This window comes from Mus caroli, chromosome 18 (assembly GCF_900094665.2).
Source record: "Mus caroli chromosome 18, CAROLI_EIJ_v1.1, whole genome shotgun sequence".
Classification (NCBI taxonomy): Eukaryota; Metazoa; Chordata; class Mammalia; order Rodentia; family Muridae; genus Mus; species Mus caroli.
In genome coordinates this window covers 70,695,081-70,721,351 of record NC_034587.1, presented here as the reverse complement: position 1 = coordinate 70,721,351, position 26,271 = coordinate 70,695,081, and the positions used below count along the sequence as shown (strand labels likewise).

At 45.2% G+C, this 26,271-nt stretch overlaps 1 protein-coding gene, 1 long non-coding RNA gene and 1 pseudogene across 6 annotated transcripts in view; 1 reads left to right on the top strand and 2 right to left on the bottom strand.

Moving 5' to 3' along the window:
* The window catches only part of Mbd1 (methyl-CpG binding domain protein 1), a 9,034-nt gene extending 5,189 nt beyond the window's left edge, over window positions 1-3,845 (bottom strand). For all 5 annotated transcript variants that reach the window (XM_029471992.1, XM_029471993.1, XM_029471995.1 and 2 more), the window contains exons 1-2: window positions 3,613-3,845; window positions 2,521-2,656 (exon numbers count right to left, since the gene is read on the bottom strand). In XM_029471992.1, coding sequence (XP_029327852.1) covers window positions 2,521-2,630 — 110 coding nt within the window. In that variant the 5' untranslated portion in view covers window positions 2,631-2,656; window positions 3,613-3,845. The remainder of the gene's footprint in view (window positions 1-2,520; window positions 2,657-3,612) is intronic.
* Window positions 3,846-3,991: 146 nt separating this feature from the next.
* Window positions 3,992-10,170, top strand: LOC115029843. The gene is made up of 3 exons (XR_003835398.1): window positions 3,992-4,356; window positions 4,431-4,529; window positions 8,228-10,170. It is a non-coding gene; the product is annotated as an uncharacterized LOC115029843 (long non-coding RNA).
* A 14,792-nt stretch (window positions 10,171-24,962) lies between these two features.
* LOC110285175 lies at window positions 24,963-25,602 on the bottom strand (annotated as a pseudogene).
* Window positions 25,603-26,271: the final 669 nt, after the last annotated feature.

Here is a 26,271-nt window from a genome sequence, read left to right as displayed (position 1 = left end):
GAGGCAGGCGGATTTCTGAGTTCGAGGCCAGCCTGGTCTACAAAGTGAGTGCCAGGACAGCCAGGGCTACACAGAGAAACCCTGTCTCGAAAAAAACCAAAAAGAGGGAGATCTCATTTTAACCCAGAGGCTTTGAAACTCGCTATGTAAAGAAACATGACCTATAACTTCTAATCCTCCTGTCTCTACCTGGTCCCTGCCTCCCAAGTGCTAGGCTTTCAGGAGTATACCACCATGCTTAAGTTTATGGAGTGCTCACAAACTCAAGGCTCTATGCTCATTACTAACACTCTCAGATCTTAAATATCTTGTACTACATGCAAAAATGAGTAATCATAAAAGTTTGTAACAGAAATATTTTTAAAACATGAAAATGAAACTATATGCAAAACAAGGTATAAGTATAGTTAATGCTGAGCGATGGTACTCCAGGTCTTTTCACTTCCCAATTATGTGAGACACCGTCTCTTGAAACAAACTATCTACTGTTTGTAAAAACAAGTAACTTTAGAAAAAGTCCCCTTCCAGGAGAAAAGGGCAGGAAACCTATTGAACTGACACTTGGTTATGCAAGCTCAAACAGACAGGGGCCTTTGCTATACCTAGTGCAGCACACATGTTACTGAGCCCTCTTCATATCAGTCTATGGGAATCGGGACTCAGAAATATCAAAAGCACAGTATTATGGATTCTGATCCTGTGAGAAACTTCGTTATCACTGGCCCAGAAGTATCACATTTCCTACCAGCATCCACAAACTAACAAATCGATTTACTAATCTGATGTATATTCATATGTACATACACAATTATTTAGAAGTTTTGAAATTTTTATATAACCTCATGTGAAAGAAGTTATAAACATAATGAAAACTGTGAAATTTTATTACATTTTTCTAGGGAAATGGCAACTTAAATAGACAAGAAGAGTGAAAATTTTTAATAGCTCCATCAATAATACCATGCTTATAAACTTCAATGTTGATATATTTACAGTCAATTTTCACTATATATGATAATTATGTATTATGAAGTTGCTACAAACCCTGAATTTTTGAAACAAGGACCACTGTGGCTACAGGACACACAGGTGGGTTCCAGCAAGCCTGTCACATTTTCAAGCAACTGATCAATTGTCCTCTGTTTTATGAGTCTCTGCTTAAAAACATTGGTTTCGTACAAATGACTCCATGCTTGTTAATGACTAAGAGTCACTGGCTTTAGAGGATGTTTTATCTAGGTTTGTCTGCTAATGTTTTGTTGTTTTCCTGAAGACACCTGCTGTACAGAACATATACCGTAAGTACAGTGTTTCTTCACCATATCATCTTCTGAGACACACAGGCCAGCCAGCATCAGCTGAGAGGGTTCCATTTCCCTAATGATGGCTGATACAGTTTTGGCTTTCCCTGTAACGACGCTGATACTGTGCTTTACTGTAAGGCCATTGGTTCATGGCTACCTTAACAACTTCTCTGAAGCTTCATCAAACACTATAGATGGTAATTTCTTGTTTTTTAACAAAAATCTCAATCATTCAATTTTACCATTGAAGACTTGGGAGCCCGATAGCTCAGAGAGGCAGAGAAAGCACCCAGTTGACCTTCCTCCTCTGCTGACAGCCCAGCAAGCTTTCCCCGCTCACACAAAATCCCTTCTTCAAACTGAAAGTCCCTCCCTTCTACTTCCTGTGCGTCTCTCTATCCACCCTCATAACTACCTCTTATTCTCTATGATATTTTAATTATCTTATATTCACTTCCTGTCAACTGTTTGCTTGTTCTGCCTCTTGACCTAAGTTTGAGCCACACCACAGCTACAAACAGATTTTTTTTTTCCCAGTAGGTGTAATCAGTCTCAGGGGGTTCACAGTGTGACTAAATATCCTACAACAATGTCTGTTCTTTCCAGAGCAGCCTCACACACATCTCAGCAAGTTTGCTCTCTTCTTGTTCTGGGTGGACCAGTTCTGATTTTTGAACAGAGCAACTCAACCAGATAGCACTGCAATTCATGTGTGGAAGAAAAGCTTATCTGACAAGGAGGAAAGGAAATCTTCTCTCGCTCAGAACACTAGAAAATAATTCAGCACTTTATTTGGGAGTCATTTTAAACAACACATTTGCCAACAAAAATATGGCTCTAAAGAGACAGTAGAAAGGATGACCAGTTTACAGAACCAGAGAGAGAGAGAGAGAGAGATTGAGAGAGAGAGACAGAAAGAGAGATTGATTGAGAGAGAGAGTGTGTGTTCTTGTTTGATTCCAAATACATGCACTAGACAATTCAAATTCTTAGCTGTTCCATATTTGTCTGTGAATAATCACATATGCACTGTGAATATTGACTTTGATCATATTAAATCAACTTTATTAGGAATACATGATTAAGAAAACACGAAACTTGTAATAAGGACTATGTGCACAATTTTAACTCCATCCATAGATTTAAACACACCCCTTTGCTCTAATTACTAACAAGGTCCAACACCACTGAACACTGCCCAGAGCACACCCGTTACCTCTGGTAATAGATGTCTGAGCGTCCAAAAGAGGCCCCTGACTTTCGAAAGGACTCTCGGCGTTTCCAGCCAGGGCCCAGGGCTGGGCAGTCCTGCCAGGACTCAGCCATAGATGCTTCAGGGACAGAACAGAAGCCTGCAAGATTGAAAGAAGGTAGAGTATGGGGGAAAGTGGCAAAGTAATTCTGGGCCTCAAAGGCAACCTGTTTCTCCCTCTTTGTCCTCCTCCAAACATGCGCATTACCATTCCTCAGTCTGAGAAGACTCGGTCCTCCTATTCTGGGTGAGAGGTCCCTAATTCTCTGGTCCTCGGGACCCGGCTTCAGTGTTCTAAGCACCCATTTCAACTTTCCTTGACCTGAGTTTCCAACGTCTCCCGGTGTTCTAGCTGCATTTATGGATCAGAGCTCCCAACTCCTCCATACACTGGATCAAACATTACCACACATTCTTCCCATTCCTCAGGTTGGAAGCCTCCCTCTTAAGTTCAAGAGTTGGCCCCAAAGCTTATTGTCCCCTCATTATTAAGAGCCACAACTCTTCTCCAGTCTCAGTCGCAAGCATCTCTATTGCTCACCCCTACGGTGTTAGCTACTCTTTCTCTAACTGTATTACCATTCTCGGTTTCTCTTATCATCTTGTGAAACTTCCTTTTCCCTCCACAGTGACCTGGCCTCCCAATTTCCTAGTTTTGTGTTCCAGGACAAGGACATCCCTCCCAATCATCGGACATTCTACTTCTTTTTGTCCACCACGAATCTCCAGTCCCTCATTATTCTAACTATTTCTCCCATCTCGGGGCCCTATCTTTGCATGATCAACTTTGGGACGCCATTTCTATCCTGTTTAACACGAAGACTCAATGACTCTCTGAACGTTCTCTCTCTTCTACTCCTAGTCCCAGAATCTAGACACCGCTGTCAATGCCCTGAGCCACATCCCTTCCTCTTCGGTCTTTCTGTCCAGTTCCCCCAGTCCCCTCTTTCAACATTCAGAGGAAGCCATTCCTTCTCCGGAGGCGAGGGCCCCCGCTAGCGTTCCGAGCCTCCACAGCCTCCTCCCGAGCTGTCGCCACTCCCACGGCTGTCTCACCAGCTTGACACCAGGCCCGCAGCTTCCTCCGCTCTAGGCCCGTGGACCCATGAGAAGGATCCCACTAGAGCGACTCGCCCGTTCCACTCTTCCTCTCTTCCTCCTCCACCACTGCCTCTTCCAAAACAGTAGTTGTCGCCTCTGCGGCGGTTGCTTACTCCCGGAACCGGAAACCAAATGCTTGGCTTTAGGGCTCGGACTAGCACCAGCCGCTGTGTGTGCAGCCTGGTCACGCGTGCCCTCAAAGGGGAGGCTCCGCGCCTGCTCACTGCGGCTTCACAGCGGGGCGCGGGTTCCCGGGGATCTTCAGCGCCTGCGCACTGACAACACCCGCAGCCCGCCGGGTCCCGGTTGCCTGTGCGCCTGCGCGCCTCGGTGCCCTGGCACCTCCACCTTCCCTGCTGCTCCGCTCCAAAGTCGCTCCCGACACAAGGGGGCGTGAATGGCCTGGCCGGCTCTGCCCACTCTGAATTTCGGTCTCCACAAATAGCAGAAGCACGGAACGGCGAGGTTATGCCTGTCCACTTCCTTTTCCAGGAGACACTCCGCCTTTGTTCCTGTGACTGCCTTCTTCAGGATTGGTACCCGCTTCTTTGTGGAATAGGATCGCTGCACCCTGGCCAGGTTCCTTGCTTGGGAACCAAGGAGGAGGTGTGGTGTGCAAGCAAATATAATGAGGGCACCAAGTGAGAGCTTGCCCATTCACAAAGGCCCAATGGGAGAGAGAATGGTGAACTGACCAAGGTAATTTATTTTGCTTTAAGCTGACTCCATTTAGTGTGCTTCACCCTTAACACTGCAGTGTTATGGTGTTACAGAGTTGGAGAGTTCCAGACTACTGGGAAAGACCACTCAATCAAATCCAATTAGCAGAATTTTATTAAGATGGCCAACCTGACTGCATCCACAAGATCGTGGTAAGAGACTGAGACCCAGGCTTAAAGCGAATGGCAGGTTTTAAAGGCAAACCCACAATTTATGAGGAAGTTGTAGCTATGTGAGGAAATGCCTTACCTTACACACAACCGTCAGCATGTTTACAGAAGCCAGAGAGAGTGAAAGACCCCCGTTTCCGGGGAGACCCTCGCTCAAGACCCGGGATGAGCCGACGCCCCAATAACTCAAACCGTTCTTGATGCAATGTTGCATGAGGTTTATTCGGGAATCAGCATGCTAAGGCTGAGCTCGTAACCCACACAGGGGCAGAGGAGATCGACCCCCCAGCAGTTGCAATTGAGGATTTTTAAAGAATAAACGACAAAGTGAGAGGAGGATAAGACCACAAAGAATGGGGAAGCTGACTAAACATCGTAAGAATGGGGATGGTGAATTACAGCTCATCTCTCATGGAAAGCTTACAGGCTATCTTTGGCAAACATTAGGTGGAGGGCCTCATCGAAGAGCGTAGGAGAGTTTTTGAACCCTTGGGGCAAACATGTCCAAGTTAGCTGTCTAGCCTGTCCCGAATCTGGGTCTCTCCACTTGAAAGCAAAGATCACGTGACTTATGGGATGTAGTTTCAAGCAAAAGAATCCGTCCTTCAACTCCAGAACTGTGTACCATCGTCTGTCAGTGGGGAGAGAACTGAGCAGGTTGTAAGGGTTAGGGAGAGTAGGATGAATATCTTGTACTCTTATGTTAACTTCTCTTAGGTCTTGCACTGGTCGATAATCATTAGTGCCTGGCTTTTTAACTGGCAGCAAAGGGGTGTTCCAGGGAGACTGGCAGGGGACCAGAACACCCAGTTCCAAGAGTCTTTGACTGTGAGACCTGATGCCCTCTCGGGCCTCCTTGCTCATGGGGTATTGTCATACCCCATAGGAGTAGTATCAGTTTTTAGTGTCACGATGATGGGAGGCACCCTTTTTGCCTCTCCCATGCCCCCAGTCTCTGCCCAAGCTTGGGGATATCTCTCTGACCAGGTCCCTTCCAGTACTTTTCTCGATAGGGCTGGAGGCTCATGTAATCTGTATTCTTCTAATTTTAGAGCTGAAATGATAGAGGTGGGGGTTTGCCAAGCGACTGTGGTTCCTTCCGAGGAGAAGCTTATTTGGGTTTTTAATTTTGATAGTGAGTCTCTTCCCAGTAATGGCGTGGGGCATTCAGGGATGACGAGGAAGGAATGGGTTACTTGGCTTCTTCCTAGGTCAACCCTCCTATCAGTGGTCCAAGAATATGGCTTCTAACCAGCGGCCCCAATCACTATGGATTTCTCGTTTCTTAATTTTCCCAGTGGCTCTTTCAAGACTGAAAAAATCTGCTCCAGTATCAACAAGGAAATCCACAGGGGTCCCCTCCACAGTTAGGGCTACCCTAGGCTCAGGGAGGAGGGTCCAAGCCCCATCTCCCCTAATCATCATCTTCTAGGGTGAGAATCTTGGGAGGTCTGGTGTCTGTCTTTTTCTTGGGGCAGTCTCTTGCCCAGTGTCCCTTTTCTTTACAGTATGCACATTGATCCTTATCTAGAGGTGGTCGTGGGGGTCCTTCAGGATTCCGAGGTCTTCTCGACCCTGTGTTGTCCAGGTACCCTGTCTGTCTATTTCCTCCTCCTTTTCTACGAACTTCCTTATTGCCTGCAAATGCAGCCAAAATCCTAGTTAAATTTCTTTCCTGCCTTCTATCTCGTCTATCTTCTCTTGCCTCAGCCTCCTTCTTCTCTCTCTCTCTTTTTTCTTCTTCAGTCTCTCTCTTATGGTACACTTTCTCTGCTTTCTTAACCAGGTCTTGCAAAGACAACGTTTGCAGACCTTCTAGGAGTTGTAGCCTTCTCCTAATGTCAGAAGCAGACTGCCCAATAAAGGCCCTGGCAACTGCCGCCTGTTGGCCCTCTGATATAGGATCAAAGGGGGTACAGCGCCTATATGTTTCTAAAAGGCGCTCTAAAAACACAGCTGGAGTTGCATCGGTTGTCCATTGGTCCCAGGCCCATTCTTTTGTGCCTCCAGCAGAATCCTTTCCTTTTCCTCAGTGGTAAAAAGGACCTGTAAAATCTGCTGACAATCGTCCCAAGTGGGCTTATGAGAGAACATGAGAGATTCCATTAGATTAGTCAGGCTAGAGGGATTTTCAGAGAAAGGGGTGTGGTTTAACTTCCAATTATAGAGATCAGAGGAGGAAACGGGCCAATATTGAAGGGGCTGCAGTTGTCCAGGGTCCACTGGTTGGGGCTGTAATTAGGTAGAGGCAACGCAGTAGTTGAATCTGGTCCCTCTGCTGCTCCTCCAATGGCACCCTGTTGAGGGATCTGAGGAGGTGTCAGTGGGGTATATGGGGGTAGTGTGTTAAGCCATTCTGGAGGTTCCTCGATCTCTGGATAGATCTTAGGAGGAGCTGAGGGTTTCGGTTCAGGCTCCGCAGGTTTTTGCTTTAGTTTTTTCTTCTGAGTCATGGAGAGCTAGGACTCGGAAGCCTGGCTTATTCTTCTGAATCCAAGGTTTCAACCAGGACGGGGGGTGGGGAGGAGTCCTGGGTCCTGTGCCAGATTTTCCCAGACAAAAATGTAGGGTGCTTGGTCAGGATGAGACCCAGGTCTCTTCTGCAAAACAATATCTTTAACAGCAGAAATTACAATTAAATCAAGTGTGCCCTCCAGAGGCCAACCAATATTAAAAGTTGGCCATTCCGAATAGCAGAAAGTTGTCCAGGGTCCCTTCTTGACATCTACAGATAGATTGTGAGTCCTAGTCTTAATTTCAGTCTAGTGGTCAAGAGTCAGTCCAAGGGGTCTGTCCCATCGTCCAAGTCACGTACAGGGAGACAAACAAAACACACTAAAAGACTATGAAGGCCCAAACCAGGACCCGCCTCCTGTGGGACTTCCAACACCAAGAAACAGAATCAGATGGCCGAATGGGCACAAAATCTCTCCTCTCCAGGAGGGATTCAGGTTCCAACGTGGCACCCAGATGGGAAATCTCCAGGCATCCCTGGAGCTCCCTTAGACCTCCTAGGGGGACGCCTTTCAGGATGGCAGCCAGTTATTCCCTGACACATCTGTCGATAACCCTTCCTTCCATCCCAGACAAGGAGTTCGTTGCTCTCACAAGTGGGGATGACTGCAAACCGAAACCAAATTCAGACACAGCCAGCAGACAAAGACATAGACAGAGATAGAATCTTACCTCCAAGAGGGGTCTCCGAGAAATGGGGAGACCCTCACTCAAGTCCCAGCTCTCGTTCTTGATGCAATATCGCATGAGGTTTATTCGGAAATCAGCATGCTGAGGCCGAGCTCATAACCCGTACAGGGTCAGAGGAGATCGACTCCCAGCAGTTGCAGTTGACAGTTTTTAAAGAATAGACTGCAAAGTGAGGGGAGGATAGGACCACAAAGAATGGGGAAGTTGAGTAAACATCCGTAAGGATGGGGATGGTGAATTACAGTTCATCTCTCACGCTGAGGGTGAAAGAACAAAGAACTCCATGCTGGGCTTCGTTTCTAGGGATCTAAGAAACACATTGAGTTGGGGTCTTACACATGCACACACACACATACTCGTGCACACGCACACACACACAGTAAATAAAAATAACATTTTTATTTAAAATATTTTATTTAAAAAAATAAATATAAGACTGATGCACCTTTTAATTTTTTTTCTTTTTTATGGAAAAGCCTGAGATGCTGTAGGAGCATTGAGTCTGTGATTCTGACGGGAGCTCAGAGGTCCAGAAAGCTGAGAGACTTGTGGACAGTAACTGCTGCACTCAGAAAGTTTCATGTGGAAATGAAGACTGTATTGGAAATTAGAGCAGAGGTCACTCGTGTTAGATCCTGTTTTTAAAAAAAAAAGAGTATGTTTTTACATATCCTGAGACTTTGAGAGTGAATTTTAAAGTAATGGACTAATTTATTTGGTGGCAGCAATTTCAAGAAATTAATACATTTGGCCGATAGCAGGGCTATTGATGGAGGCTTTTAGCCAGGTTTAAAGTGAAAATTGGTAGAAAGGCCTAGGAAACTTGCAGGCTTCTCTCAAAGGGCCTTATAAAGCAGGAAGTTATGGTTTCTAAAGATACCAGCGCCATTTAAAAGGAACTGTTCATTTGCATTGAGACAATAAGACATCTGTAAGAACTGACCAGACCCCATCACAGGTTCGAGGGTAGGACATGAGAAACTTACTGAAAGATATTTCTGGAGCAGGAAAGAGCCTCTGAGACACTCTGCCGGCAAAGGAAAGCCCAGGAAAATGTTTTCCTAGTATTCATCTTACTGAGTTCAGATGCCTACCCACTTAAAAGGCTGATGCAGCTGTCATCCAAGAGGGCCCACCTTGAAGTGGTGGTCATGACACCACTTTTACAAGCACACAGTGTGCAAGAATTACAGGCTCGTGGAGGCTTCCCCCCAGATGTCAGCCTGCAAGGTGAAGCAAGGGTGAGAAGGTCTTAGTCTGCAAAGGCATCCTTACAGAGGACAAGAATAAAGCCCTGAGGGAAAGCCCCAAGCTGCAGTGGAGATCCCAGCATGTTAGATGTGCCAGCAACCTGGAATGTCTGCTAAGGAAGACTTCAAGCAGCCACTGGTGCCAGCCCAGGTAGGAAGCCACATGGATTACAAATGACAAGACAGCAGAGGAAAGGCTGCCCCAGCTCTCAGGAGCTCATATCATGCCACACGCCTCGGACACGATAGAAGTTTCATCCTTTCTAGGTTTGGGTATTGCTTTTGTCTAATTATTCCTTGCTTTCCTCCTGTTTTTCCATTTTTAAAATGGGAATTTAAGTCCATACAACGCCAGGGCTCACAGCTAAGGGATGCCTTGACTCTCTGGAGAGACGGTTGGACAATGTTGGAAATATTAAGACTATGGGTATTCACGAAGGTGGACTAGGGGCATCCTGCATGATGAGATGGACATGAGCTGGTGGTCGGGGCAAACTGTCATAGTCTGAATATGGAATCTCCCCTACGCGCTCATAGGTTCACCATTTGTTTCCCAGCTAGTAGGAATATTTTGGAAGTTAGTAGAAGACTGAGGAGACGGGGCCTACACAAAGGAAGTCGGCGACTGGAGTTATTTCCATGTTATACCTGGGGTCCAAACCCTCTTTGTGTTGTGTTGTGGCTACCCTGAGGTGAACAACCTCCTCACAGGCTCTCACCACCATGTTTCATGATGTTTGACTCACATCAGGTCTAGGAAAAGTCTTTGAGACTAAGAAATAGAAAATGCCCCCCTTTTGTATATTGTTTCTGTCAGCTACTTTTGTTCTAGCCAGGAGGAGGAAAGTGTCCTTGTGTATTTATTTGTTACTTCTTGCTGTGACCAAATACCCGGCAAGGGCAAATTAAAGCAGGAATGTGGGGCATTGGGCATAAAATAAAGGGAGTGGGAGAAAGTCCCGCCAGAGTTCCGGTGCTCTGAGCGGGCAGACGAAGGAGGACTGCTGCACGCTTTCCACGCATCCTGGGTGGGTGTCTAGCTGTGGGAAGCCACGGAACCCAGCCCGCCAGGGGTTAGATAAGGGGCAGTCCGAGGTCTCTGGGCCTCACTGAGGCCAGAAATAACAGGTTCTCAGTATCAGGCATTTCACGCTGGATACTGTGGAAGAGCTGAGAACAAATGGGGGCCCCAGGGACGGCTTGGCCATCCCCAGGGCCGAAGAAGGAGAGGGTAGGGGGAGAGGGGGCACTGGGTGGTTCCCACGTGGGTGAGAGTCCTTGATCCGATCCATGGCTGGAACGCAGGAGGGCCTTCCAGCGGGAAGTTAAACAGGGCTCTTCAGGGGAAAGCCTATCCCATCATTCAAGTACTGCGGGCCTTGATGCACAGAGACAGTCTATGGTTTTAGAGCTTTATTGTAGAAAGGCAGAGAGAAGGAAGGTAGAAAGAGAGAGTCCTGCCATGGCCACGTGGAGAGAGGGGGAAGGGAGGGAGAGAAGGAGGCCTAGAGATGAGAGTAAGAAAGAACTTAATCTTCACCATCAGGATATAATTGGGGTCACCTGGCTCCACAGAGAGGAGAAGATAGACGAGATAGAAGGCAGGAAAGAAATTTAACTAGGATTTTGGCTGCATTCGTAGGCGATAAGGAAGTTGATAGAAAAGGAGGAGGAAATAGACAGGGAACCTGGTGAATACAGGGTCGAAAAGACCTCACGACCACCTCTAGATAAGGATCAATGTGCATACTGTAAAGAAAAGGGACACTGGGCTCCACAGGTAAGGTAATCCTGTAATAGACACTGTTTAAACATCTAGTTAGAAATCTTTTGGATTTATTGTTGAAGAAATCTAGACAAGAGGTTTATAAGGCAAGGTACAACTGGTAGGGCTTAGAAGAGGAGGAGGAGGGTTAAGAAGGCTAACGTGCAATTCCGTATTAGACGAACGATGATCCTCTGGCCAGAGAGACACCGAGTTGTTTCTTACAGTTTGTTGGAGCTCTGTCTGGAGTTGTCAGGTCTTGTCTTTTACTGTAACCAACTGGAGTGACAGAGAAACATCATTCTTCTCTGAGAAAGACACAAAGATCACTGTTCTCTGCTGTTAGTAAATCCTCTCCTCGCTGATTTTGTAGCCCTATGGTGACCAGTGAATCTATTTAGCCCTGGAAGGTAAGGACGGTCTGAGCTACCTGTTGAAGATCCTGGATGTACTTAGATGAACACTGATGGTAAATATCTAGTAGAATTGTAGTCCCTCCACTCCAGTGCCAATGCCAGCGATTATACCTAGGACTCGGACTGCTCATCTGTCAGACTATAAACCCTCTGATTGGGGTCAGCAAGGGTTCGTCACCAGGTACCACTCCTAATTTGGGGGGGGGGGGGAAACACCAGGGCCCAAGTCCCAGACCACCCGGCACGTAGGCAGTGGTAAACCCTAGTGGTAAACACCAAGTGAGGTGTTGTAAATGTCCAGACATAAGGGCGCGGGGGGGGGGGGGTAGTGTTCAGAGTCAAAGTATTATCCCAGTCTGTGGGATCCACTGTGCCCTGAGGAGATAAGGGAGGAGACACAACCAGCACTCTCCAAAGTGGCCAAGCAGGGTGGGATTCAGTAGATGCTATACAATGAGGATGGCCCAGAATTGTCCCATGGTATTTGCAGGATCAATATAGGTAGCCATTTTAAGTTTCTGACCACTTTTTACAGTAATCTTCTTTTTGGGTCATGGAGAAAACAAGCATAAGCGGTAAAGCCCTGGTGAAAAAGAAATGGATAAGGGAGTTATAGGGGACTGAACTGGCCTTTGAATTTCCAAACCCTATTAGGATGGGCTGTTGGTTAGAGGTAGAGGTCTTCTGTATGCTCAAGTAAGAGCTACCCCAGACAGGTGGGTGCCCCCAAACTCTGTCAAGACTGAAAACATGCCCCCATTGTCCAGAAGAAAGGAGATGGTTTGCCCTGATACTAAAGTGACTACCCAAGCCTCCCTGTTGGAGATAGCAGTGCTGGAGATGCCATGGGTGCCATCCGTTGCCCATGGCCAGACCTAGTAGACTGGAGGGTGATCTGGGCTTGATGTCTTCATGCTTCGAAGGACAGCAGAACAGTCAGTGGCCCATTGTCCCTCTTGATGGCACTGTGGGCATGGTTGGAATAGTTTGTGAGGGTTTGGACAGACCCAGGCCCAGTTGCCCTCCTGACTGTCTTGGAGGTTTCCAGGCTCTGGGAGCTTAGGCAGCTGCTATGGCCAGCTGAAAGCTCTTAGACAGCATCAAGTATTTTTGTTTGGGGGCTTTTTCATCTCTTCTATGGTACATCTTGAAGGCCACAGCTAAGACTACTTCCTGTGAAGTCAGGAGTTTTTTCTCTAGAGATTTAAGTTTGGAGATTTAAGTTCAGGGAAACTCTGGGAGAAGTAAGTCACAAGGAGTTATTTTCTTTCTGAGACTAGAGATCCAGAATGGTATAGTTTAAGAAGGCCTTGGTCCAGGAATTCAGATATCCCTCCCTCCACACCTCCACCCCTGTGTTTTTCTTTCTTGAGGTATTGTAATGCTAAATACCTATGAAATGAATTCTGACATTCACAAGCCTTTGTTGTGCAAACCTTGTTCATTAATTTAAATCTACCGGTTAAATAAAAATGGCTGCAGCTAAATAATGGAGGGATTAGAGGGAAGCAGGATTTTTAGTTACCTGGTTGTGACGGTTTGAATATGGTTGGCCCAGAAAGTTCCACTCTTTGGAGATGTGGCCTTGTTGGAGTAGATGTAACCTTGTTGGAGTAAGTTTGGCCTTATTGGAGAAGTGTGTTATTGTGGATGTAGGCTTTAAGACCCTCATCCTAGCTGCCGGGAACTGAGTCTCCTCAAAGCAGCAGTCAGATGAAGATGTAGAACTCTCAAATCCACCTGCACCATGCCTTCCTGGGTATTCCCACCTTGATGATAATGGACCAAACCTCTGACCCTGTAAGCCAGCCCCAATTAAATGTTGTCCTTATAAGAGTTGCCATAGCCACGGTGTCTACTCAAAGCAGTAAAACCCTAACTAAGACACTGGTTGAGTAGGGTAGAAGGTGCCAGGTCCAGCATAGCCACAAAAGGGACAGTATAATATGGTTCCCACGCTTGGAGCAGAGACAGCAGGGCCTGGGTCTTCTCCAGTGCAGATGATTGCTATAGGCATAAGGCTTGTTTATATAATAATGTATGTGTTTTACTTCATGTTGCTCCTTCAGAGAATGTTCTCCCCACCAAGGTTAATGTCTCCATGATAATCAGAAACAGCACAGTTCCAGGAAGTGAGAATGTGTCTAGTGTTTCTCAGCAATATGGTAATGCTTTGAAATTCAAGACAGCCCTTGACCTGTCCAGCAGGTCCAGTTATTCGAGGGTCTCGAGGGGACCTTCTCCTAAGAACCAAATGGGGGGAGGGAGAGATGGACACCAACTGCGAGAACGACATGGAAGCAGTCTGAGTAGCATTAAGGTGTCACTGTATTCAGCAAGACTCAAGGCTTAAATGCACAAGCAAAAGGGGAAGTACAAGTACTTCTCAGCAGGAGGGGTGGGGCAGTGGAAATTTTTCTTTTGGCAGCTACACGGGGAAGCAGGAACTTGGTGGTATCAGGGTACATCTTGTGGTCAGGACATCTGGCGCTGACTTAGGGCTGGAACATTCTGTGGTTGTTCTTGGAGCGGTGCGTCGGTGGCCCACTTTTGACCCCCTTTTCTTCTCGGGGAGAGAGGCCCAATTCAGAGATCAGGATAATTGTGTTGTCTTAATAGCTCCCAACAAGCCCTTAAGTCTGTGGGAAAGAAATATGAAAACATGAGTGTAAGAATATATAAACCAATGTAAGAACAGTTCTTTACAGGATTTCTAAACTATGCAAAATATAAAGATGTAATATGAATTATATAAGGGGCTTCATGGACCTGAAAGAACAGAGGCAGCTGCACTTAGCCAGCTTTTTCAGAACATACTATTGAAGGAGATAAAGAGATTTAGGGAATGGTGATCTCAGAGCAAGATCTCATCCAGCTAAGCTTAACATTTGTGTATGCCATTGAACAAGGAATAGTTTGGACTTCTAATCTGGAATGAACTACAATCCAGAAATGGAGGGCATACTTGTGATCCAGATCTTGAGGCTGGAAGATACAGGTATAGTGAGAAATAATGTCCATGAAAAGGTTAGGCCCAGGCATGGTGGTGCATACCTTTAATCCCAGGGAAAAAAGGCAAGCAGATTTCTGAGTTCAAGGCCAACCTGGGACAAAGTTCTAGGTGAAGAAAAGCTTAGGTCCAGGCCTGGTGGTACATGCCTTTTATCTCAGCACTCAGGAGACAGAGCCATGCAGATCTCTGAGTTCAAAGTCTGTCTACAAAGAAAGTTCTAGGACAGCCAAGCTTAGGAAGTGAAGGAGTTGGAAAACAGAAAGTTGGGGTGATAATATAATAGAACAAGGGGGCCATGTTACAGTTCCAGCTCCAGCAAGCAACAGAACTCAGCAGCTTCGGGTCATCCATGGCACTGTCTTTAGCATTTAGGAGCTAAGGTCATAAAATGCTAATTTATGGGATAATCAAAAAGGAACCCAGGGTAAATGATTCAACTGGTATACAATTACTAAGGAAGTAACTTGTGTAAAGTAAAAGACTGAACTTTGGTCTGCAAGAGAGAACCATAGGCATAATTTTTTTCAAAACCTGTTTTAATAAGGGTTCAACTTATTGAACCTCTACTTCTGCTTCACCACCTAGCGGAGGTAGTGGAAAAGAAAGGTTAGTAGGATATGAGGGAAGTGGGCCTGTTTAGAAATAGTTCTTTGGAAGCAATTTCAGCCTTTGTTGTTCTCAGTCCAGTCCACTAGCAAACACCAAAACCAAATCAGCAGCTGCAGACCAGTGCACTCGGCAGATAACACATGAACCAGCAGTTTCAGTCCAGTCCACTCAGCAGACTCCACACACAGATCAGCAAGGGTAGATCAATCCAGAAAGAACAACAAGGCTCACCAACCTACCCAAGTTGGAGGAAGCAACAAGAAGCTGTGGGAATCTAACAAGAAGTTCTTTTCTGAGTTTCTCTCTGTGACGTCATCACAAGCAAAGCCCAGCAACACAATGTAAAGTGAACTAATGCTTATGTGTCATCAGCAAAGAACAGCAAGGCAGAGCAAAGTGAACCAGTATTCTAGCTCCCACTGTCTGTGGGGCCATATTTATATTCTTTCTAAATATCACATGTCCTTTTACGTGTCTGCTATTGCAAAATGTCCTTTCACCTGTGTCTGCTTCAGCAAAACATTCTTTCGCCTGTATGCCCCAGGAAAACATCATTTGACATAACTTACTTTCCAAAGAAACCAGAAGTTTTCACTTCATATCTCCCTTTCTGTTTAAGAATTGTCCTTTTCTCTAACATTAATGATCTACACACAATAGAATTGTAATAATTATAAATAATTCTTAGAACCATCACATTTTAAATAGATGGCTGATGTACAATATAGTCAAACAATATTTTAACAAAACCTTGAATTTCTGTCAATATACAGTAATTCAACAAAAACCTTAAATTTCTGTTAGTATACAATAATTCAAACAAAACAACATTAAATTTTTATCAATTCCTGATCATAAGCAATAACAACCTTCCACCCTATATGATAATAACAATAGATCAAATGACCAACTTAAGGAACTGGTGTAGGCAAAAATATTTTGCAACCTCTTCTAATAAGCATTTAACCTCTCATCTTACCCACCACAGACCAGAGGCAGTGAAAGAGAAAAATTATTAGGATGTGGGGAAAGTGGACCTGTTTAGCAGTAGTTCTTTGGGGGCAAGCTTGATCTTCTTTGGGAGCAGTTGAGTCCCATAGCAAACATGAAATATGGTCAGCAGCTGAGACCAGTCCTCTAGGTAGGCAGGCACCACACAAGAACCAGCAGCCACAGACCAGTCCATTTAGCAGTCAGACACCACTCATGAACCAGCAGCTATAGTTCAATCCTGAAGAAGCCAAAAGGCTTACCAATTGGCCTGAGGCTGCAGAAAGCAGCAAGGTGCTGAGTAGTTCTTGGGTGAGTTTATCTCAGTGTCAGTGTTAGGACCAACTGAGCTCAACAACACTATGTAAGGCAAATCAATGCATGTGTGTTGTTAGCGAAGAATAGCGACATGGAGCAAACCAAACCAATGCTCAGTGCTCATCTCCCACTGTCTGTGGGGTCATATTTATACTCCTGCATCACGAGTCCTTTCACATGTTTGCTATATCAAAACATCCTTTCACCTGTGTCTGCCTCTCAGCAAAACATTCTCTTCTGTGTCTGCTTCAGCAGAACATTCTTTCACTTGTGTGGCCCAGGAAAACATCATCTGACATGACTAACTTTCCAAAGAAACAAAAAGTTTCCATTTCAGACTGGGATGATGGTCTTCTTATAATTACTTCCTGAAGAATTGGAGTGAAGAATTCCCATTTGGGGCCCAAGGAAAAGAATGGTTAGTCTGAAAAAAAAGCTAGCCATAGCGTTTGTTGCCCAGTCTTTATGTTTATTCAGTTTCTGTATTGTGTGACCAGTCTATGTATTGTTAAGTGTCTGTGTTTATCCAGTCTCCGTGTGATCGATCGTTAGTACTAACCCTTTTGAAGTTTATTTGTGTGCATATTTTGGAGAAACAGATAACTGAGACAGTCTGTGAATCACCTGAGATCTTTGCTTTGTGAAGACATTTATGTCTCAGCTGATAAGAGGCTGGCGACCAGCACTAAGTAAGAACAAATGAGGCTACTGTAAGGAGGAAGGACACTGGGCTAAAGAGCGCCCAAAAAGAAGCCACAGGCTAAGGCCATGCTCACAGAAGCAGAAGATTGAGGGAGTCAGGGTTCAGACCCCCTCCCTGAACCAGGGTAACCCTTAGAGTGGAGGGGAAGTCTCTAGAATTCCTGGTACATACTGGAGCTCAACATTCAGTGTTCTTAAAAGACCAAAGGGCCGATATCTTTCCAAAGGTCCTGGGTCCAAGGGGCCACAGGTATTAAACAATATTTGTGGACTACCCGAAGATCAGTAGACCTGGGAATGGGATGGGTAACCCATTCATTTATGGTCATTCCTGAGTACTCCTACCCCTTGCTGAGGAGAGATCTCTTAGCAAAGAGAAGAACTCAAATTCTTTTTAAACCTGGAGTGATCCAATTATTGGATCAGAAAGGCAATCCAATCCAGGCGTTGACTCTTAACCTAGCCTCTGAGACTGAGTACAGACTATACAAAGTCACCAACTGCCCCCAAACAAGACTTGGATATTTGGTTGAGAAAGTTTCCCCAAGTGTGGGTAGAAACAGGAGGCATGGGCCTAGCAAAACATTGACTTCCTGTGTTTGTTGAGCTTAAACTAGGGACTGACCCAGCTTAAGTCTGCTGGTATCCCATGTCCTAGGAAGCACGAAAGGGTATCACCCCCCATATCCATTAATTGTTGGCCCTGGGAGTCCTCAGGCCATGCCAATGCCTGGAATACCCCACTGCTACCCATGGAGATACCAAATTCTAACAATTACTGTCCCATCCAAGACTATGGGAAGTTAACCGCAGAGTGATGAATATACAGCCCACGGTGCCTAACCCCTATACCTTGCTGAGCTCATTGCCACCAGACCAAAAATGGTCTTCTGTTCTTCATCTAAAGGATGTTCTTTTTTTAGCCTACTCCTAGCCCCCAAGAGTCAGGAATACTTTGCCTTTGAAAGATACCATCCCAAAAGAGACATCAATGGACAACTCACCCGGACCTGTCTGCCCCAAGGCTATAAGAATTCATTTGAAGCTCTACATGATGACTTGGGTAACTACTGGGCTAACAACCCAGACACAACCCTTCTCCAATATGTAGATGACCTCCTGATTGTGGTAGAGTCTAAAGAGAGTTGCTAAGAAGGGTCTCAGAAACTCCTACAGGCTCTGGAGTACATGGGGTATTAGGCATCCACTAAAAAGGCGTTGCAGACCGAGGTCACCTATCTCGATTATATTCTGAAGGGGAGCCAGCGATGACTTTCAGCAGCAAGAAAAGAGACTGTTATCAGTATCCCTACCCCCTGGAGTCCATGACAGGTGAGAGTTCTTGAGTTCTATAGGCTTCTATAGGCTCCATAGTGGTGGATTCCAGGCTTTGCCGAAATGGTTAAACCTCTATATGAAGCCACCAAGGAATATAAGGACTTTATCCGGACTCAAGAACAACAGAGGGCCTTTGAAAAAGTAAAGTAGGCCCTGTTATTGGCCCCTGCTCTATGGCTACCAGACATCAGTAAGCCATTTCATCTGTATATTGATGAGCTAAAAGGGTCTTGACCCAAAATCTAAGGCCATGGAAACAACTAGTGGCTTAATGGCAAAGAAATTGAATCCAGTGTTGGAAGATTGAACCCACTTTACCTGAGTATTACTGCATCCATGGCACTGCTAGTTAAGGATGTAGATAAATTAACTTTGGGACAGAATTTGACCATGACTACCTCCCATGCAATTGAAGGGGTACTCAGGCAGCCTCCGGATCAATGGCTCAGTAATATCCACATGACTCATTATCAGACTTTACTAATTAACCCTGCCCAAGTTACTTTCCAGCCTCTTGTCTCCTTGAACCCTGCAACTCTCCTATCTGACCCTGACTTAGACCATCCACTCCATCAATACGGTGAGATTTTGGCTCAGGTATATAGTACCAAGCCCTGATTTGAAGGACTCCCCTCTGCCAAGGGCAGAATGAACATCATTTACAGATGGGAGCAGCTTCATTCATGAGGGTCAGAGGAAAGCAGGGGTGGTAGTGACTACAGAAACAGGTAATCTGGGCTCAGTCTCTTCCTCCAGGCATTTCAGCTCAAAGGGCCGAAATGATAGCACTAACACAGGCTCTCATCATGGGAAAAGGACTGGATATTAACATTAACACGAACAGCCATTGTGATGGTCTCTATGTTTGGTCCAGGAAGTGGTATGATTAGAAGGTGTGGCCCTGTTGGAGTAGGTATGTCACTGTGGGTGTGGGCTTTAAGACCCTCATCCTAGCTGCCTGGAAGCCAGTATTCTGCTAGCAGCCTTCAGATGAAGATGTAGAACTCTCAGCATCTCCTGCACCATGCCTGCCTGGATGCTGAGATGTTCCTGCCTTGATGATAATAGACTGAACCTCTGAACCTGTAAGCCAGCCCCAATTAAATGTTGTCTTTATAAGAGTTGCCTTGGATGGACCGTAGGACTGGCTCAGGGGTTAAGAGTACTGAATGGGGCTGGTGAGATGGCTCAGTGGGTAAGAGCACCCGACTGCTCTTCCGAAGGTCCAGAGTTCAAATCCCAGCAACCACATGGTGGCTCACAACCATCTGTAACAAGATCTGGCGCCCTCTTCTGGAGTGTCTGAAGACATCTACAGTGTACTTACATATAATAATAAATAAATACATCTTAAAAAAAAAAAGAGTACTGAATGTTCTTCCAGAGGTCCTGAGTTCAATTCTCAGCGACTACATTGTGGTTTACAACCATCTATAATGGGGTCCAATGCTCTCTGAAGACAGTGACAGTGCACATAAAATAAATAAATTAATCTTAAAAAAAAAGTTGCCTTGGTCATGGTGTCTGTTCACAACAATAAAACCCTAAGACAGCTGGTATGCATTTGCAACTGTTCATGTACATGGAGCCATTTATCAGAAAAGAGGGCTCCTAACAGCAGAAGAAAAACTATCAAGAACAAAGATGAAATTCTACAGCCCCTCTGGCTACCAAGGAAGCTGGAAATCATACATTGCCTGAAACACCAAAAAGGAACATCACCAGCGTGGCTAAACGTAGCAACCTGGCAGACAAGGCTGCTAAGGAGGTAGCCTTAGAAGAAACGGCCAGCCACTATTCTACCTGAACCACTCAACCCTAACCTGCCAGAGCAACCAGTCTATACAGAAGAGATCAAATGGGCTAAAAACCAACCCATGAGTCAATGTTTGGAAGGCTGGTGGCAGTCAGCCATTATAGTCCTTAGAGTATTCTGTGGACAGAGCCTGGCAGTTGGGGGCCCTCAGGGCTGGGGCCTGGCCACTTGAGTACCTCAAGCAGCTTACACTAAGCACATACTCTTTCTCTGTGGGCCCCTCAGTGTGAGTCTTTTGTAATCTGCAATCTGTATCCTTCCGTGGGGTAGTAGTAGGGGAGATAGTAATGTTGGCCTGTATTCCCACATAGGAAGGATGTTTATAATCCAGGCAGAGCGAACAGTCCTTCCCTAGACTAGGAACAGTATGGTTTATCCAAGTATCCATTAATTTTACTAGGTCAGCTTCAGAATATTGGTCCATGTGATAAGTTATCGCTCCACCAGTGAAATGAGCCAATTTAAAGCAGATTAAAACATACATATAAACACAGATTTATTGGGAAGCTGCTCTCTGGCAAGTTCACTGGCCCCAAGGACCAGGGCCAGGGGAGAGTGAAAAGACAGAGAAAAAGAGCATGCATAGAGAGAAAAGAGAAGAAGAAAGAAAGCTGGAAAGACCAAAATATCTGGATTATATAGGAAAGAGCCTCTTGGGGAAGGCAGCCCAAACCCTGGGCTTGAAAGTTCAAAGGTCAGGGCAGGGTATGCCAGGTAGGGACTGAGGGATGCTAGGAGAACCTGAAAGCCAGGTCTGCTTTGGTATGTAAAATATGTACCTTAGCCCCTTGTCCTGGGGTCTGAAACCAAACATCCCAGCCTTATGTTGATAATAAATGAATAAGGGGCAACATAATCATCTTTATCTACTTCCTGCTGATATTCAGCCACTGTCATGGGGTGGGGGCAAAAAGCTGTAATGTTAGTCAAGTCCAGGAAGAGCTGGTTGTTTCACTGCTGTCCAGGCTGTGAGACCATCTGGGAGGGGTAGAAGTGTGCAGGCCCAATTGAAGTAGTCTGTGAGGCTGTGCCAGAGCATCTGTGGTAACTGCTGTACTGTATGCAGGTTCTGAGGAAACATCTGAACTCGGCAGGATGCTAGAACATACATATTAATATAGATGTATATATGTATGTGTACATATATATACATATATACATATTTATACACATATATGTATACATATACATACATATATTAGTGACAGAAGATAAAGTTAAAGAGTTTAGGGAGAAAAGCTTTTTTCCTGGGTACTTTTTTTAATTGGGTATTTTCTTTATTTACATTTCAAATATTATTCCCTTTCCCGGTTTCCCCTCTGCAAGCCCCATACCCCTTTGCCTCTTACCCTGCTTCTATGAGGGTACTCCCATAGGTACTACCCATTCCTGCCTCACCATCCTAGCATTCCTCTACACTGGGAAAGGGGACTAGATCCCACCCTCAGGAACAGGTAGGTTCGGAGGTAAACAGGCTGTTAACGGACAGTATGATATCATCTGGAGTCCACTTGACCTGTGAGAGATGGATTCTCTGAAACTGCTAAAAATCTTAAGTTTACAGAAGGATAAGTCACTTTCCTAGCATCGTCTAAGTTTTTTCATGTCCTCTAAATTTCGTAACTTGTATTACTAGGTGCACTCATGTTCCAAGTCCTTACAACAGTTTCTCAGACCCTCAAACACTTTTTAGAAGCTTTCATATCCTCTGACCTTATAGAGGAGACTTTAAACTTTATGCCTTTTCCTATCTAATTATTCACTGTGAGACTCAGGTGGTTGATCACCAGTGCAGTCATTATAATGTGCATTCTGTTAGATACTTACCATCAAAAGGTATTTCTTTCACTAGAAGGGGTTCTGTCCACCCCCATGACAGAGTTGATGTAGGGACCATGGTACCCAAGTGTGAAAATAAAACAGAGTCCTCCTTGTCTACCAGGAATGAGATGGACTTATCTGCTACTTGTAGCATTACCCTGGGCTTGGGGAGGGTAATGGAGATCACTGAGTCTAGTTGTCAGTCCTCTGCCAGGCCAAGAAGTTGGAAGGCTGGAAGGGTCAGCAATTCCTGTGCTGGGAGGGTGTGGGGGGGGAGATACATGGCTGGGAACATAGGGCAAGTCCACATAGGAGCATTCTGACTTTCAGTGGCCAGGCTGCTTGCGTGAATGGCATGGTTTGGTGGACTTCCTCATGTTGAGACAGTGGGGGGACTTCCTTGGCCACATTTGAAATAGGTCCCTGGCAGAGCTGACTTAGACTGGACCCCAGCAGGATGAAGCCTGGTGGACCTCCCTTGTTCCTTCTGGAGGGATGCCATTGGCCTTCAATGCTGAAGCTTAGGCCTTGGAGTGTAGCCTTCTGCTGTAACCAAGCCTGTCAGGAAGACTTGGACACCTCCTCTTAGGAGTTAAAGATGTTTAAAGCCATTCTTACCAACTCCTGTGTTGGGGCTAAGGATCATCTATCTATAAATGGTATATTTGAGTAGACAAACTTAGCTTGATTCTAGTTACATATCTGTGATGGTTTGAATATGCTTGGCCCAGGGAGTGGAACTCTATTTGGAGATATGGCTTTGTTAGAGTGGGTGTGGCCTTATTGGAGGAAGTGTGTCACTGTGGGCATGGGCTATAAGACCCTCATCCTAGCTTCCTGGAAGCCACTGTGCAACTTTGATTTGTCAAACCCTATTTTTAATAACAGTTTTTAAAAGCTGTAGCCTCCCCTATAGCCCACTGCTCATCAGAAGTCGTAGAAAAGAAAGGTTATTGGGATACAGTGGAAGTGAACCTATTTAAAAATTGTTCTTGGGAGCAAATCCCATATGCTTTGTTAGGAAACCAGCAGTTCAGTTCACAGGGCCACCAGCAGCAGCTCAATACACTTGCAAATACTTAACAGATAGACTAGCATTACAGTTCAGTGTGGGGATAGCAGCAGCCTTGGCAGGACCTAGCAGGGACAGCCAGGCCTCCGCTGAATCTGCATGAGTTAGCAGGAGGGATTAGGAACAGCAGGGACACCAGGAGAAGTTCTTTGCTGTGCCTCTTTCAGTGAAGCAAAGATCAGAGAAGACACAAGACCAAGAAATGTTGCAAAGCTAGCTATGCAAGCAAACCAAGTCCCTCTCACCATCCATTGAGTCCAATCTATTAATATTCCCTCCAAACATCCTGTGCCCTCCATGAATCTTACCTCAGCATATGTCTTGCCTTAGCACGTGAGCTAAAACTCCTCATGAATTTGTATCGACTGACATCACTCTCAGCTGACATCACTCTGCCAATTTGCCCAAGTCCACAGAAGCAACAAGAAGCCACAGGAACCTCTTGAGAAGGTTTTCGATACGTTTCTCTCTATGGAGTCACAATAAACAGAGCTCAACAATGCATGTAAATTGAACCAATGCATGGGAGTCATTAGAGAAGAGTCCTTCATCCTGTGTCCTTTCATGTGCTTGCTTTAGAAGAACATCCTTTTACCTGTGTCTGCTTCAGCGCAACATTCCTTCATGTGTCTGCCTTAGTGAAACACCATCCAACACAACTGACTTTTGCTGGGGTGGATGGTCGTTGCATGGGGCTGGCATGGCAGCAAAACGAACTTGGAAGCTCCAGCCCAGAGAGACCCCTGAGTTTAGATCACCTGGCTGGAGCCATGTGCCCCCTACCACCAGTGCCCAGCAGTAGTGCAGGAAGCTTGCTGATCATTTTTTAATATTTCCCACAGCACATTTGTATAGTGGGTTGACCTGATGTTGTTTGTATTTTAAAGTTAATATTGGTTTTTATTTTTTTTATTTATTTATTTTTTAAGATTTATTTATTTATTATATGTAAGTACACTGTAGCTGTCTTCAGACACTCCAGAAGAGGGCGCCAGATCTTGTTACAGATGGTTGTGAGCCACCATGTGGTTGCTGGGATTTGAACTCTGGACCTTCGGAAGAGCAGTCGGGTGCTCTTACCCACTGAGCCATCTCACCAGCCCTAATATTGGTTTTTAAAGAGGGGTTGCCCTGTATGAGTAGACCATTAAGTATTCACATGATGACATGAACCTTTTCTTTATTTTAATTGGTCCATAAAAGGCTATAGTCTGTGATTGGGCAGTGAAGGGGAAAGATGGGACTGGAGATTGGAGACTGGAGGTGGGACTGGAGAGTTGGGGGGATGGGAGGGGCAAATAGAAAAGAACATACAGTAGAGAGAGAAAGGACAGAGGAAGATGAGGAAAAACTACCATGGTCCAGAACTGGGTGGCTGGAAGAAACTGCAAGTAACATGGGGTCTACACCTGGGGAATAAGTTAGTATAGTATTAGATCTGTCTAATTTAGACATATAGTTTCCAATCATAATATTTAGATTATGTGTTTCATATAGGCTTATTAGGGTTGGAAATTTAAACAAATTGGCGCCCAACATAGGGTTTAGAATGGAACTAAGTTGAGATAAAAGACCACACATTCCCATATAAACAACTAGAACTGGGCTCTAAAGCTGCAGAAGGGTAGAAATTAAATTCTGAGTGGCTCTAAAGGTTATACAGAGAGCTAACTAAGACGTTCCTTCCCCAAGTCCCAGGCAAACCTTGGCAGCTAGAGGCAACACCACAGCCCAGAGCCAGGACATAAAACAGTGCCACAACACAGGACCAAGGACCCTAAGACCTGACTTCCTGAGATACAACCTTCATAGCTAAAGATCAACAACCAAATAACAACAAACAACTAAATTTCCAAAGCCTTCTCATAGGTGCAACAGACTGATTTGGGCATCTTTGTCCTGAGCCTGCTTTCCCATGCTCACTCCCATATCCCCCATGTCTAAACAGGACACAAGACAGATAGACCTGTTCTCCCAACTGCTTGCACTGCAAGCTACCTACAATCGGTACACATGTTGGTAGCTGCAAACCAAAGAAAGACTAGACAGCAAATACTACAACTAACTTTCTTTTTTCAGCACTGGGGTTTATTGGAGCATCTTAATACAGATGCTGGGGCTTGCCCATGGTGCTCTTGATGTACAAAGCCCGGACGTTTTGCCAGTTTTTCTTGAGCAAGAACACCAAGAAATTGACAGCCAGATGGATGTTGTAGACCAGCTCATCATTGGTCATCTACACGTGGTCGAAAGCAACAGCCAGGCACAGCACCTTCTTCATCTGGAACTTGATTGTAGATTTCACCTCATCCACTTTGGCCGCCATGTTTTCATTGTGTGTCCGCAGGGAGGGGAACTTGCCAGCCTTGTTTAGGCCTGGGCCCAGGATAGGTAGGATCTACTTAATCAGAGACTCAGAGGCCAAAAAGGCATCATAGTTCTTGGCTAGCTTTTTGACCAACTTCTTGTTCTTATTAAGCTTAAGTGCCTTGATGTCCATGTGGGGGATATCCACAGCCTTGGCTTCATCACAGTGCTGCTAGTCCCCCAGAATGCACACCGAGAACTTCAGGAGAGGGTAGACTTAAGCCTGACAGTGCCAAAGTGTTTGTCCTTCTGAGGGTCATAGTTCTTCAGGCTGATCTGCAGCTCTACTGTCTCCAGAAACATTGCCCTGGTTCCCATGCAGGCCTTCCCGCACCACCTCAATACAGGGTGTCACGTGAGACTTTGCTGCTCATGGCTGTGGCTGCCATGGAAACCAGAAAAGAAGCTACAACTAACTTTCTTAACACTAGCCATTTATCCTAATTTTCTTGCCCTACCCCCAATTTTCCCCCAATTCAACAACAACAAAAAATCATTAAAAAATGTCATCCCAATCCCTTAAGTTGGGATATCTGGCTTGGTTATTTTATAAATTATAGAAATGTTGTCATTTTAAAAAATTATTTACAAGTAATTATAGTTTTAAATGGAAAAAAAACTAAAGAATGTAGATGTAGAGATTTCTATCTTTCCTTTCCTCTTCTCTATTCTTCTTTCTGAGGAAAGGGAAAGGGGTTATAAAGAAAAAAAGGGATATAGTAATATTATAAAAAAACTATACAAATATGTACAACTTACCTAGGTGGAACTGGTTTTGAAGGTATGATGGTGTCATGGAGAGCAGCTGAGGCTTGGCACTGTGAGAGTCCAGGGAAAGCCATTGGTGAAGGTACAACCTCAGTTGCAGGTGACAGCCCAGGACTAAAGAGGTCATGCAAAGAAGTAGAGGCTTGGCACCATAAAGAGAGCGTATGAAAGGCTATTGGTGAAGCCTAGTTACAGCAGAAGACCCTGTCACATTGGAAATGCCAGTACCATGGGATGACCACCAAGAACAGCAGCAGTAGAGTATAGTCTACTAC